General features: G+C 37.7%; 1 protein-coding gene across 1 annotated transcript in view; it reads right to left on the bottom strand.

Annotated features, from left to right (window-relative positions):
- Window positions 1–2,313: 2,313 nt before the first annotated feature.
- Window positions 2,314–14,283, bottom strand: part of ahr2 (aryl hydrocarbon receptor 2) — a 70,099-nt gene continuing 58,129 nt past the window's right edge. Inside the window, exons 5-12 of the mRNA XM_062414564.1 lie at window positions 13,505–13,628; window positions 12,787–12,926; window positions 11,708–11,910; window positions 10,888–10,997; window positions 10,625–10,766; window positions 8,587–9,825; window positions 8,016–8,493; window positions 2,314–6,912 (exon numbers count right to left, since the gene is read on the bottom strand). Coding sequence (XP_062270548.1) covers window positions 6,826–6,912; window positions 8,016–8,493; window positions 8,587–9,825; window positions 10,625–10,766; window positions 10,888–10,997; window positions 11,708–11,910; window positions 12,787–12,926; window positions 13,505–13,628 — 2,523 coding nt within the window. The 3' untranslated portion in view covers window positions 2,314–6,825. The remainder of the gene's footprint in view (window positions 6,913–8,015; window positions 8,494–8,586; window positions 9,826–10,624; window positions 10,767–10,887; window positions 10,998–11,707; window positions 11,911–12,786; window positions 12,927–13,504; window positions 13,629–14,283) is intronic.

A 14,283-nucleotide genomic window follows, 5' to 3' on the forward strand; every position in this document is an offset into this window, starting at 1 on the left:
TACAGTGCAGCAGGAGTAAAAAATCCATTAACTTAACTTTAATAATAATAAAAAATGCCCAAAAAACAGTAAAATCCAGTGGAAAGCATCCAATAGAAAGCTGCAGCTGTCCGATAAGAAGCAGCAGAGATCAGAGACATGACAGCAGATAAAAATAAGATGCAATGACTGAAGATAAATAGTGTTAGTGTGTTGTTTCTCTGCACCGAAGCTCCCGGTTGAAGGCGCTCCTGTAATCCCGTCCACAGTGCCTCAAATCCGGACACTCCAGTCTTAAAGCTCCCGGTAAAAACTTCAGATCCTGGAGGTGAAGCACAAACAGTATCCTGATAAAGTTGAGTTTTCTGCGTCCTTTCTCCCGTCCTGCTCCTCTCTTCTCTTCTCCTCCTTTCCCCGGAGCTCTCTGCTCGGTGCTCTGCTCTCCTCCGTCTCCCTGTCAGTCCAGAGGCAGCCGGGAGCGCGCTTCATTGCCCCTCAGCGGCTCGCTCGGGAGCACGCAGCGAGTCGAATGTGACGTCAGGGGGAAAAAACTATCAAACGTGTTTTTTTTTAGCTTTATACTAAATTATGTATCTGTATTTTAATAAAAACACATTAATGTCGGTGTAAATATTAATACTTGAAGTCAAATTTATGTAAAAAAAAAAAAAAAAAACAACAAAAAAAACACAAATTTAATGGACCAATTTTCAAATGTTATCGTAAAATAACGTAATTATCACCATCATCGTGTCTATATATTGACTTATCGTACAATAACAATTATCGAAGTCATCGTGTTTATATATAATTTGACAGTTTTAGCTTCAGCTGCTAACGATAGCTACAGTGATGCTAGCCCTCTAGCTAAGTTAGAGGAAATATCTCCGTCTGCTTTAACTATATATAATATTATAAATCACTATTGCTTAAATATTTTAAACATATATTTAAAAGAAAATATACTTTTAGACTTAGTTTCGTGTTTAATAATATCCCTGCGTAATGTGTTATACAGTGTTAGCTTAATTGTGGCTAAAATAGGTCTAAACAAAGAAATGTTTCACTTATTTTTCAATGTTTCTAAGCCAAAATATTTTAGGTTGATACGCAAAACTTGTCATGCTTTATAGTAATATTTTAAGACAAGCTTTTTAATCAATCTATGTGTAATTTTTTGACACATTTCACAAAAATATATACATATAAAATGAAATGAACCAGTAGAAAACCAAACCTTACCTTTTGTTTGTAGTTAAACAATTCTCTAGTCAAGCTTCAAAATAAAAACCCAAACAATGTTTAAAATATATTAAATTTACTGACTGTTACCTAATGATTAAAGTATAACCCTGTATTAATGTTTTGTACCTCTTGTGCATTATTTTGTATTAATTGAGCATTAAAAAAGCACTTTTTTCCCTCTTTTTAAAGTGTTTTTTGCTCAAATACTTGTTTAAATTATGATTGCAATATTTTTTCCATACGTGTTACTGTTGCTTTAACTCCAACACTGCATGCTTTTATAGACTTATTCTGACTTTGTAGGATTTAAGTTAATCCTTTTTTCTTTCCATTAAATTCATTTAACTTTGAACAGACTGTGTTTGAAAACCATTATGGGCTTAACTGGGAGCAGACTGAGTAATGGGAGGAGAGATGATAGTTTTTAAAAAAGCATTACAGTGCCACCTAGTGGACGCTGGAGACTATTACAATTAACAAAACTACACCATAAACTACAATAATAATGCTCAATATATTAAGATAAGTCTAAAAAATGTATGAGATCATAAACTTATATACTTTACGGCAATTTGACCAACTTTTAAAGGATATTTTTTAAGTTTATGGCTCAAATAGGACAAAAAAATTGGCTATAAAATGTAAAATATGATCAGTTCTCTCATTATAGCGCTTATTAACCCTCCTGTTGCCCTCCAGTCAAGGAAGGAAGGGAGGGAGGAAGAATGAAGGAAAGGAGGAGGAAGGAGGGAGGAAGGAAGGAAGAAGGAAGGAAAGGAGGGAGGGAGGAGGGAAGGAGGAAGGAAAGAAGAAGGAAGGAAAGGAAGGAAGAAGGAAAGGATGGAGGAAGAAGGAAAGAAAGGAGGAAAGAAAGAGAGAAGGAGGGAGGAAAGAGAGAGAGAAGGAGGGAGGAAGGACAGACGGAAGGAAGGAAGGAAGGAAGGAAGGAAGGAAGGGAGGAAAGAAGGAACAGTCAAAACAGACGGGGTCAATTTGACCCGGGAGGACGACACAAAGGTTAAATCCCACCAATGTTTTTTGAACTTATATTTTTTAACCATTAAACAAACGACAGAGCAAACACTGCAGTCAGTGTGTGATCACATCACCTTTAATATGGTGAGCATGAAAAAAAAAAAGATTGACTCAAACTCTCATACACCGTTGGAGACAAAATGTTGAACACAAAATCCACAAAGATATAATTATATAAGTTGAAAAGTTACAAAAACAACAACAACAACAAAACATCATAACAGGAGGTTACATAATGTATATGCTGTGCAGAAAATGTACAAAACAAATGATAAGCGTGAGTCAGATTAAGGCGATATGACAATAAAATACACAATATATGAAAAAAACAACAGAAAAAGAAGGAAAATATATATATTTATATACAGATACACAAAGATACTGCATTTTAAGGCCTTGGCCTTTCAGGGGTTTGAACAATAAATGTATAAGTACAAAGCCTTTTTTTAATATTTTGTGTTTTTTGTTTTTATATAAGCAGGCAACACGATATATTTCTTTATTTCTGCAGAATACCATGTGAGGAGAAAAAAAGGCTTTGATTGAAAGCACTCTGGATTTTTTTTTAAAAGGAGAAAATATGTTAAAAATTTAAAAAAATCACACACCTCCGAGCAACGTGCTTCATTTTTGTACTGAGTCTAAAAGAATTCGACCATCTGTGATGTTTATTTTTGGTGTTTTTGGTTAAAAATCTGCTGTAAAGATGTTTTAATAGCACCAAATAATTGTCAAATATCTCCTTTTATCTCACTAAAACATCCTCAGAGAAGATAATTGAGAGTTTAATGTTGTTTTTTACAGTATTTTATAATTTCTTTGGCTGAATTTTCCCACTTTCTTACCTTTAAATACAAAAAAGCTTCATTTTTAAAGTAAATATATGAACAAATTTGGTGTTTTTCTTAATATTTTTCATGTTTTGAATGTTGAACATATATTTTGTCTTGTATGGAAGTGATATTTACAGTTTATTCCGTCTGTGCATCATTTCAGACACTGATTATTGGGATTTTTTGGCATAATTGCAATTTTCAGTGAATAATCTTTAAGAAGACAACGTTAAGTTTGTGGGTTTTTTTCTTTGTGTTTAATTATTCACATTAAACTCCTAAAACAAACTGAGCCAAAGTCATAATAAAATACTGCAAACTGCACCTGACTCTCCTCTAAACTACTGCAGTTAGTGGTTTTACTACATATCCCAGAATGCCTCTTTAACAAGCCCTCGGAGAATGGAGCATTCGTGAAATATGGGAATTAAAAGACTTGTAATTACAATTCATGTCATACTGTAGATGTTGGCGTAAGTTGATAAATATGTAACATTAAATCCATTAAATTTGAGTTACGCTGTGTTTGAAGTGCTAATTAAAAGCTTTCACAGATAAAACTACAGCTGGTTTGTTCACCTAAACTGGTAATTACAACTTTTTCCCATAACAATTGAATGCAGCACGATTCTAGTTTGTTAAAATCGACGTAAAACTACAATCAGTGCGGCCGTTTAGTTGCTGTTTTAAGTGTTTATAGATAAATATAAATCATTTATTTCTCCCTTTGGTATCCTCGGACATTAAATCATCACAGATGGCTTTTTATTTGGTATTTAAGTCAAGTTTTTTAAAAGATCCTTGCCTCGGTTTTTAAAAAATACGCTGGAAATTATTCATTTTGTAGAAGAACTGTTTTAAATAAGTGCTGGAAATGATATATTTGTGTATATTTGTGGCTATAAAAGCAGGTTTTAATGGCTCAGTACGGGGATGAAGCGACTTCCAGCGTTTCTTTTATAAGTGCTGAATTGTGTTTTTTTAACAATCAAAAGGGTTCAATTAAAAAAAAAGGCACTTGAAGTTTACACCCCTCCTTTTTTTTGTTGTTTTATTTCATTTTATTCCTTTTTTCCCCCCTATTTATTTCCTCATTTAAAATATACAATAGCTGCCTTTATACTGTGTTTTTTGTGTGTATGTTTTTGTTGTTTTGTTTTTTAACTTCTGTGTTTTTTTTTTACTCCTGATCCGAGCAAGAGCGTCCATACATTAATTTGGAAACAGGAAAAGAGGAAGAGGACGGAAATTTGTCACAAAAAATATAAATCAGTATGTTATTATTTGGTTTCATTTATGTTTTTAAGCCTTTTTTTTTTTTACTAAAATGTGCTATTAATCTATTTTCTATCAAATCTGGAAGATTTAGTCCATTAAAAGCATCATTTTTTAATGAAATAAGTACTAAAATCATCTTAATTTGTGCTTATTTTATAATAAAATTATCTTCGGGGGGCTTGGTAATAATTTTTTCTTTATGCTTTGGCAACACTTTAAAGAAATAGTGCAATAAATATTTAAAACATAATTGGCTTGTTGAAGTTAAGGCAAATGGTAAGTTTTTATTCACTTTGTTTTTTTCTAAATTTCCACTCATATTTTATTTTATTTAAATTGACAGACTGTCCCTTTAAAGTTTCAAACAGATCTGTCAGTTTTTTTAAGGCACTGTCTGTATTTTTTTTCCACAGAAAGAAAAGAAACAGAAATATTTAAAAGAGAAAGTAAAAAGAAAAGACATATAAAACTGGCTCAGTGACATAAAAACAAGCAGCTGTCCTCACTGATTCCTCCTAAACTCTGTTTGTTTGTTTGTTTGTTTGTTTGTTAGTTGGATGTTTTTTATTGTGCGTTTCTTTATTTTATTTTTCTTTCTTTTAATTCATTAATTAATATACCCTGTCTGCAAAGCAAAAATCTCCCTCAGCGGGAAGATTAAAGAGACAATATAGATTTGAAATGAACTTTCAAAAAACAAAAAAAAAGGACAAAAACAACAAAAAACAACAACAAAAAGTAGATATATTTTATCCTTCTGAGCGCTTTTATAGGGAGTTGTTTGTTCGTCAGAGAGACGGCAGAGGATTTAAAACAGGCCTTTCTTTTTTCTTTTCTTTCTTTTTCTCCTTTCTTGCCTTGTCGATCGTTGTCGTGGCAACATTTTGGGAGGTGGAGGGAAGTTAATTCACCAAAAAATAAACTAGTAACTCCTCCATCCTTCAATGGTTTCTCTTGTAAAACCCCAAAATAAGAAGATTAAAAAAAGTTGAAATGTCACTTTCATTAAAAAAAGGAGTTGACTCACTGCTGCCCCCCTGTGGCTGAAAGAGGAAAACACCCACAGTCATCAAATAAATTGGGTTTTTAAAAAAAAAAATGTTTCAGCCTCTTAAATGTGATAATTTCATGTTTTTCTTTGTCATATGTGACACTTATTTAATATCTTTTGGTTTTCAACTGTTGGTCGCACAAAATTAAACATTTTCTGACATTTTACAGACAAAACTGCTCATCGATAATGAAAGAAACCCTACATATTGAACATTTAGGCCTTTATATTTCAACTAATCTAGATTTTATTTGTCATACACTACAATGATGATGAAATAGTCCTTTTACTTTAAGCCAATATGCCCCAAAAATTGCTGGTTTCAGCCTTTTCTTTGTTATATATGACAGTAAATTAATATCTTTTAGTTTTCAGCTGTCGGCAGAAGAAAGCTAAACATTAAATGACGTGATATTTATCTAATAAGAGACATATGTTCACTATTTTCTGACATCCATCTATAATTAAAACATACTGAACATTTTAGCTTTTATATTTCATGATTCTGGTCATGTCAAAAAAGAAAAATAGAGACACGAAAACAACAAAACTACATTTAAAATGATATAAAATAAGTGTTAATACTGTATTTTTTGTATTAATTGATGAATTAAGTTGATAAAACATCAGAAAATAGTAACTAAATATCTGGTTTAGTCCGACAAAAAAATCCAAAAGCTCAAAAATATTCAAATATTTATAACGTAAGACCAAAAAATAAGTTGTTTGAGAGCCTAAAACTGTAAAATATTTGCCATCTTTGTTTAAAAATATAGATTAATTTAGGAATCAATTAAGAATCGACTCCTAATTAGAGTTGAAATAGACACTGAGCTCATAATTATAAAGGTGAGATTTAAGGTTTTTGGTTTTTACAAGAGAAAAAACTTAGAAGAGGATTTGAGGAGTGATCGGCTTGTTTTGGTTTCCCTCCAACTTTCATCCAAGTCTTTCTGATTCCTCCCTTCCCAAAAAACTAAATCTTCCTCCTCATGATGAACTGATGACAGGAAACGTTCACCTCTGGAAAAAAACAGACATCCTGAAACTTTCTTGTGTTCAAAATTTCCTCAAATTTGATCACGATTGCACCAAAACTTTGCTGATTCAGGACATCGATTATCTCCTTTTTTCCTTATTTTTTGGTATAATCCAACCAGCTCTGAGGAGGAATTCACCATAAACCTCCAAACTACCAGCTTTTCTTCTTCCTCAATCTCATAAAGCTTTCATCTCTCTTTCTGTTGAATAGCAGAAGAGAGAGAGAGCGGGTCCGGTTCATCTCCTCGTCCTTCTCGTCCACTTTTCTGTTCTTCAGTTTCCTTTAAAAACGGCCCTTTTTAAAATGTATTTCAGTCCAGTATCGGGGATCCTCTGCCGTCCAAGAGTCACAGCGGCTGATTCCTATTTGTTCTCTGAGTAGTACGCGTTCCCATTGGGCAGCGAAGAGAAGGGGAAACCTCCGTTACCTACGACTGGACGGCTGTTGATCTACGAAATAAGAGAGAAAAACGGTTCAAATTAAAGACTTACATAATTTACATTTGTGTATCATAACTTAGTTTTTTCTTCTTTCCTCTCCCATGAATCATCTCACCACCCCTCACATTTATCTGCTGACCCTTTGGAGGGGCCCCACCCCTAGGTTGGGAACCACTGGACTAAACTAGCTAACTGTATATAAAGTAGTGTAAACTAGCTCCACCTCCAGCAGCTACAACAGTAACATGCTGCTCTAACACTGATGCTTCACTATTAATAATCTAATGATGTCATACATAATAATATATCAGTCAAAGGGACCAAACCACTACCTTTACTGTAATACTGCATACTACATCACTCATAATACTGCAGTACTTTTACTGTAATACTGCATACTACATCACTCATAATACTGCAGTACTTTTACTGTAATACTGCATACTACATCGCTCATAATACTGCAATACTTTTACTGTAATACTGCATACTACATCACTCATAATACTGCAGTACTTTTACTGTAATACTGCATACTACGTCACTCATAATACTGCAGTACTTTTACTGTAATACTGCATACTACATCACTCATAATACTGCAGTACTTTTACTGTAATACTGCATACTACATCACTCATAATACTGCAGTACTTTTACTGTAATACTACATCAAGCTCATGTGTTCATAAAGTACTGATGCAGCAATTAAAAACATGATTTAGGTTTAATTATTTGAGCTTAAGGTGCTTTTTAAAGACTATTCTGGTGTTTTTTGAACATTTTAGCTTCCTTAATTGCAAAGTTTGTGTTGTTTTTTTTTACAGATTTGTTAATATTTCCTGTTTTTTTTTTAGTTTATTTTGTTGATATTGTCAAAACTGATAAAAAGTAAAGAAGCAGCTATTAAAACATGATTGAGGTTTAAATATTTGAGCTTAAAGTGCTCGGAGACTATTTTAAAGGTCTATACTTTAACAACAACATGCTCATAACACTTATTTTACTGCATTAGAAGAAGATTTTCATGCAGTACTTTTTTTTCTTCGTCAACGTCCGACTAAAATTCACCAAAAACGATTCAAACTCGTTGCCGAACAGCCAGTTTTTACCTGTGTCTGATCGCTGAAGTTTAGGTACTGCTGCTGCTGCGCCAGGACGCTCTCGGGGTCGAGTCCGGGGGTCATTTGGCAGGACGGTAGTGCCGTATCAGGATTTGGGATTGGGGTCATCCCCTGCACTGCCCCACCTCCGGGAAGCCCCTGATAGAAACAGGAGGGCTTGGAGGGGATGTGGCTGGTGGCGGGGTTCAGTCTCTGACAGGAGGAAGGGGGCGCCTGGCTGAGGTGCACGCCGTTTAGGGTCACGGAGGGGGCGGGGGCGGCGGCGTTTTGGAACATGCAGCTGCTAGAAGGTGCTAGAAGAGAAGGTTTGGGGGGAAACTGAACATTAGAAGTCTCTGCAGTCCTGAACATGGGGGCGCAGTTGTTGATTGAGTTTGGCATTGCGGTGACACCGGTGAGAGGATTCATTTGAAATCCCGAAATTTGGTTGATGCAGGCGCCCATCTGTTGGTGTCCGTTAGAGATCGGCTGCTGCTGCTGCTGCTGCTGCTGCTGCTGCTGCTGCAGCTGCTGCTGCTGCTGCTGCTGCTGCAGCTGCTGCTGCTGCTGCTGCTGCTGCTGCTGCTGCTGCTGCTGCCATGATTGTCTCTGATTGTCGCTGTTCTGCATCTGAAGTGCAAAGTGGCTCGGTAAGCAGCTCGGTGCGTTTGAAATATTTTGGTTGTACGTTTCAAAGGTGTCGGCTTCTGTCAGGTTGGAGAGCGAGGAGGCGTTCCACTGGTTCCCCTGGTTCCCCTGGTTCCTCCCCTGGTTCCCCTGGAAGGTGAAGACGGGGTTTAACTGTAATTCGGCGCTTTGGTCCTGGAGGCCGACGGGTAAGTTGGAGAGGAGCTGATGATGATTCTGCCGGAGCGAGAATCCTCCGAGGTTGTTGTTGTCTTTCGGGGGGACTTGTAAGCTCCTCAGCTGGTTCTGCGTCTGAGCGCAAGAGTCCATAAACGAAGGGTTGAATGTCATCGCGGGGGCGCCCAAATCAGCGTTCAGACCCACGGAAGGGACGAGAGGCGGCTGCTGTTGTTGTTGTGAGGCGATCTGCTGAAGCGTGGGACCGTTTAGCTGAGGGAGATCGGCGTGGGTCAGCTTCATCGTCCCCAGAACCGGTGCCATCATCGCCACTCCGTTGGGGATCAGCTGCTGGTTCGACGTCTCCACAGGCCAGCTGAAGTTCGACTCCAATATTTGATCTATGCCCTGGTTCTGGAGGTCCAACGTAGGGATGTCGTCCAGGTTATCGAGCAGCTTGAGTCCGCCCTCTTTTTGTAGCTGCTCCTCGACGTAAGACAGGATGTCCTGACTGAGGATCTCGTTCAGATCTTCGTTAATCTCGCAGGTGCTGGTGTTCATCTTCAGCAGGGTGCTCTCCCAACTCTTCAGCTCGTCCGGTTCCACGTCTAAACTGTTTGTGAGTTCATTATCCTCCAAAATCTGCTGCAGGGTCTCCATCATGTCCTGAACCGTAGCCTCCGAGTTCACCAAGCTCCCGACGGGTTTGGGCGAGGACTGCTGCTGCCAGAGGTTGACGGGGACGCTGACGGTGGCGTGCGTGTCATTGAAGGCGACGTCGTTGATGCTGGCGCTGTTGTTCTCGCAGTAGACGGACTGGTCCTGGCTCAGCATGCAGCCAAGGAGGGAGTCGCGGCTGACGGAGTAGTTGTCCAGCTTCCTCTGCTTCGCGGCGGGGGACGGGTCGGGGACGTCGATGGTCGGGGCGAGGTCATACAGCAGCGCCTCGCCCGTGGCGAAGTCGAACGGCAGCTGTAGACGACGGAGGCGAAGTTGTTCTTCTCCTTCTTCATTTCTGCGGCAAAGGAGACAAAATTGAAGGCGTCGGATTAGTTTGTGAAGTTAAAAATAATAAATAATCGTCTGGTTGTAGCTTCTTAAATGTGATAATGTGTGATTTTAGGCTGCTGTTCGGTTGTTTTTTAGCTGTGTGTGTATATTGTTTTTATTGTCTTTAAATCACAAATGGAATGGACAATAAAGCTTTCTATTCTATTCTTTCCTTAGAGACTAAACTGCTAACTAATTTATGATTTAAAATGTAAAAAAAAGAGACAAAAGCTCAAATTTGAAATCTTCTAATTCCTGATTTATTTTGACCTAAAGTTGATCGCTGAGGTCCAATTAATCAATTTAAATCAGGAAAAGCAGCATATTCTTATATTTTTAAGAACACAAATTAACAAAAGTTTGACTGTTTTGTGAATAAATGTCTCAAAATGACCAAAATACTAACTAATAGCTTCAGTTCTATTATAGTGTTACAGATAACTATAGCACTACAGTATATGTACTAGTTCAAGCATAATCATTTTAAATTGTACATTTTAATGTCTCCATTTGTCTCCATTTTTTACTATAATTGAGTTAATTGTATGTTTATGCTTCCGATTTTTACTGTTAAAGCACATTGAGTTGCCTCTGAGTATGAAATGTGCTCTAAATATAAATGTCTCCATTACAGCTCATCATATGTGAGGATTTATTGCTTTTCTTCGTCTTATTTGCTCAAAAATTTGAATATTTTGAACAAATGTTTCAAAAAACAAGAAGATATTTATTAGTTGCAGGCTTTTCCTAGGTTGAAATCTTACGTTAAAGCTCTCTGTCGGGCCACGATAAAGTCTGGTTTTCCTCCTTTGAAGATGATCCTGGCATTGGCCTGGACCCAGAGCCACGTCCCGGTTTTGGTGAGAAGCCTGAAGACGGTGAAGCCGCTGTCTCCTGTTTTCATCACTGCACACCAACACAGAAAAAAAAGACTCTGTTTGTATCCAAACATCGATGCATCAGATCTGTAGTTTTCTCGGCTGTATAATAACAATAAAAATATTTCAAAATAAAAGAAAGGACTTACTTCTCAAGTGATTGTCGGCGCAGTACATCATGTCGGCGGCGTGGATGAAGGCGTAGCCGGTTCCTCTGGTGCAAATCTCGATTTCATTATAACCCAGAACAACCTTCCCTCTGCAGAGAAAACACCACAAAAAATTAATTAAATGTGTGTTTTTTATGGTTTTAGTCAGTTTTGTTTGACTTTTTATGTTTATTTAAAGACCAATAACAGTTTAACCCTCCTGTTGTCCTCGAGTTAAGGAAGGAAGGGAGGAAGGAAAGAAAGGAGGGAGGAAGGAAGGAAGAAGGGAAGGAAGGAAGGAAAGAAGGAAAGAAGGAAAGGAGGGAGGAAGGAAGGAAAGAATGAAGGAAAGGAGGACGGAGGGAAGAAGGAAGGAAAGGAGGGAAGGAAGAAAGGGAAGAAAGAAGGAAGGAAGGAGGGAGGGAATGAGGGAAGGAAAGAAGGAGGGAGGGAAGAAGGAAGGACAGAAGGAAGGAAGAAAGGGAAGAAAGAAGGAAGGAAGGAGGGAGGGAATGAGGGAAGGAAAGAAGGAGGGAGGGAAGAAGGAAGGACAGAAGGAATGAAAAAAGGGAAGAAGGAAGGAAGGAAGGAAGGTAGGAATGAAGGAAGGAAGGAAGGGAGGAAAGAAGGAACAGTCAAAACACACGGGGTCAATTTGACCCGGGAGGCCGACACGAAGGTTAATTTAAATATTTTTCTCATTTTCAAGTGAAAAAGTCTATTTTTTTATCACTATTATTTCATTAGAAGGTGAATCGTCTCTCTACTGGTTTCCCTCTTGGCCCGTTTTGTATGTGTGTGTGTGTGTGTGTGTGTGTACCTGGCATCGACGCCCATGGGTGTGAAGTCCAGCTTGTGTTTGGTCTGGAAGATGAGCGTCTTGGTACGGATCTCCAGGATGGACGGCTGCTGCATCGGCATGGCGATGGCGAACAGAGCGAGCTGCGGCGGGATCAACGTCCCGTCCTCCGACAGCCGGTTCTGACCGTGGAGGAACTTCAGCCGGCCGCGGAAGTTCAAAGCCTGGAGGGGAACAAACAGAGAAGAAGAAGCATGAATGGAGGTTTTACAGTATCTACGTTAATCTATGACCTCACTTTTTAAAAAACACTGTAGGTCAGTAACTTCTCACTTGGTCTGGTTACTTTAAGTGTCTATTCTTACGAGTTAAGAGAGTGGAGGAGGCTTTGAGTGCTCTTAACGGCACAGATATTCAATTTATAATCATTTTCTGAACCTGAAACTATCAATTTATTAACAGGAAGAACTTTAGAAAATGCTTGATCGATAGAAAATTGCTTATTTTAAGTAAAGAATATGGAGGTTTGGGTTTCAAACTTTACTTTTTCACCTTTATTAAAGAAGAAAAACAGCACAGATATTTTATTTAAAATCATTTTCTTAACCTGAAACTATCAATTTATTAACATAAAGCAGTTTAAACATGCTTCAAACTGTCATTGATATTAAATAAAGAAAAAGGAGGTTTCAAACTTTACTTTTTTCACCTTTTTTAAAAGAAGAAAAATCATGAGGTTTCACTTCATCTAAATATTTAGGATCCAAAGTTGCACCATGATCTGCTTTGTATAGTTTTAGGTGAATAAACACAACATACTAACAACAGATAATCACATTTTAATAGGAGATAATTGAGATAAAATGTAAAATATAGCATCAGAAACACAACAAGTGTGTGACACTAGTTCATAATGATGAGAATAAAATGTTAAAGTTACCATCTTTCTACTCTACTAAAATATCTATTTTCATTATATATTCATTAGTCTGTGCATTATTTTCTCTATTAATCATTATAAATTGATGTCTTCAACATCACAGAAACACAGATGGTGTGTATTCTTTGTGTGTGTGTGTGTGTGTGTGTGTGTGGGTTACCAGGAAGCCGGAGGAGTTGTCGAGCAGGCATCGGAAACGACAGCAGAAGTTTCTCTCCAGGAAAGACGAGTTTTCGGGCGGGACGACCTGCGGATCGTACGTCATCAAGTTGCTGTTGACCTCGCTGCTGCTCTGCTCGCCTGAGGAAGATAAAGAAGAATATGATGAAGATGATGATGATGATGATGATGTAACGTAATCATTTTAAAAACGTAATTGATTTCGTAATAATGGCTGATAGCATTATAATTTTGCCCGTTTTTTAATGTAATAAGCCGATATACGCAATACCGGCCGATAACGTAATAATGGCCGATAACGTAACAATGGCCGATAACGTAATAACGGCCGATAACGTAACAATGACCGATAACGTAATAATGGCCAATATACTTAATAATGGTCGATATATGTAATAACGGCCAATATAGGTAATAATAGCCAATAACGTAATAAGTGACACATCCTATCACTCCCAGACTCCTCCCATCACTCCCAGACTCCTCCCATCACTCCCAGACTCATCCCATCACTCATCCCATCACTCCCAGACTCCTCCCATCACTCCCAGACTCATCCCATCACTCATCCCATCACTCCCAGACTCCTCCCATCACTCCCAGACTCATCCCATCACTCCCAGACTCATCCCATCACTCATCCCATCACTCCCAGACTCCTCCCATCACTCCCAGTAGGAACAGCTGGGTTTACTCACTGGGAGTCTCAGCGCTGCCGTCGTGTTGACTCTGCGTGTTGAGAGCGAAGTGAAGCTGCCGTCTGAAGAGAGCGCGGTCGTCCGTGTGGATCAACTCGAACACGCTCTGATGGACGACGTCCGACTGGAAACAAGAGGAAGACACAGCGGTTATTGATTAAAACCAATCAGACCTATTGATCAATCGATTAGGCAGCTTTAGAAAGTATCAACTAGCATCTGATTCATTTAAGTTGCTTTTATTGCATTTTAAATACGGTTCTCACCTTTTTTACTTCATTAGAATGTTTTTTTATTCATCAAATTGTTTTATTAGTTTACTTTCAAAACTATTTAAAATTATTTTATTGATTTGTGTATTTTGCTGCCTTGTGAAGCACTTTGTCACTTGGATTTATATATATATTAAAATGTCCTCTTAATTTGCCTTTTCTTGGTCTTACTTTATAATTAATTATTAATTAATTTGAGTAAAACTGAAGAACTGAAGCTTCAGTCATTTAGGATCACTCAGTGAAAAAAGTGAGTGTAAATGACTAATTATACAAGAGCTCACACACAAAAACACAACAGAAAATCACGTAAAATAAAAATAACAGCAAACGCTGGCCACTGTGAGTCTGGACAGATTCCCAGTTAATGCATTTAAACGGTTTATTAATATTTATGAATGTACGACACAAATCACCCTATTTTAAAAAAGAGAGAGAGTGAAAATGAATAATGAGGCGAGGCCGCTTTCCAAACCATTGACTCATTTGGGTCCCATAAGCTTTTTT

This window comes from Scomber scombrus, chromosome 24 (genome assembly GCF_963691925.1).
Source record: "Scomber scombrus chromosome 24, fScoSco1.1, whole genome shotgun sequence".
Classification (NCBI taxonomy): domain Eukaryota; kingdom Metazoa; phylum Chordata; class Actinopteri; order Scombriformes; family Scombridae; genus Scomber; species Scomber scombrus.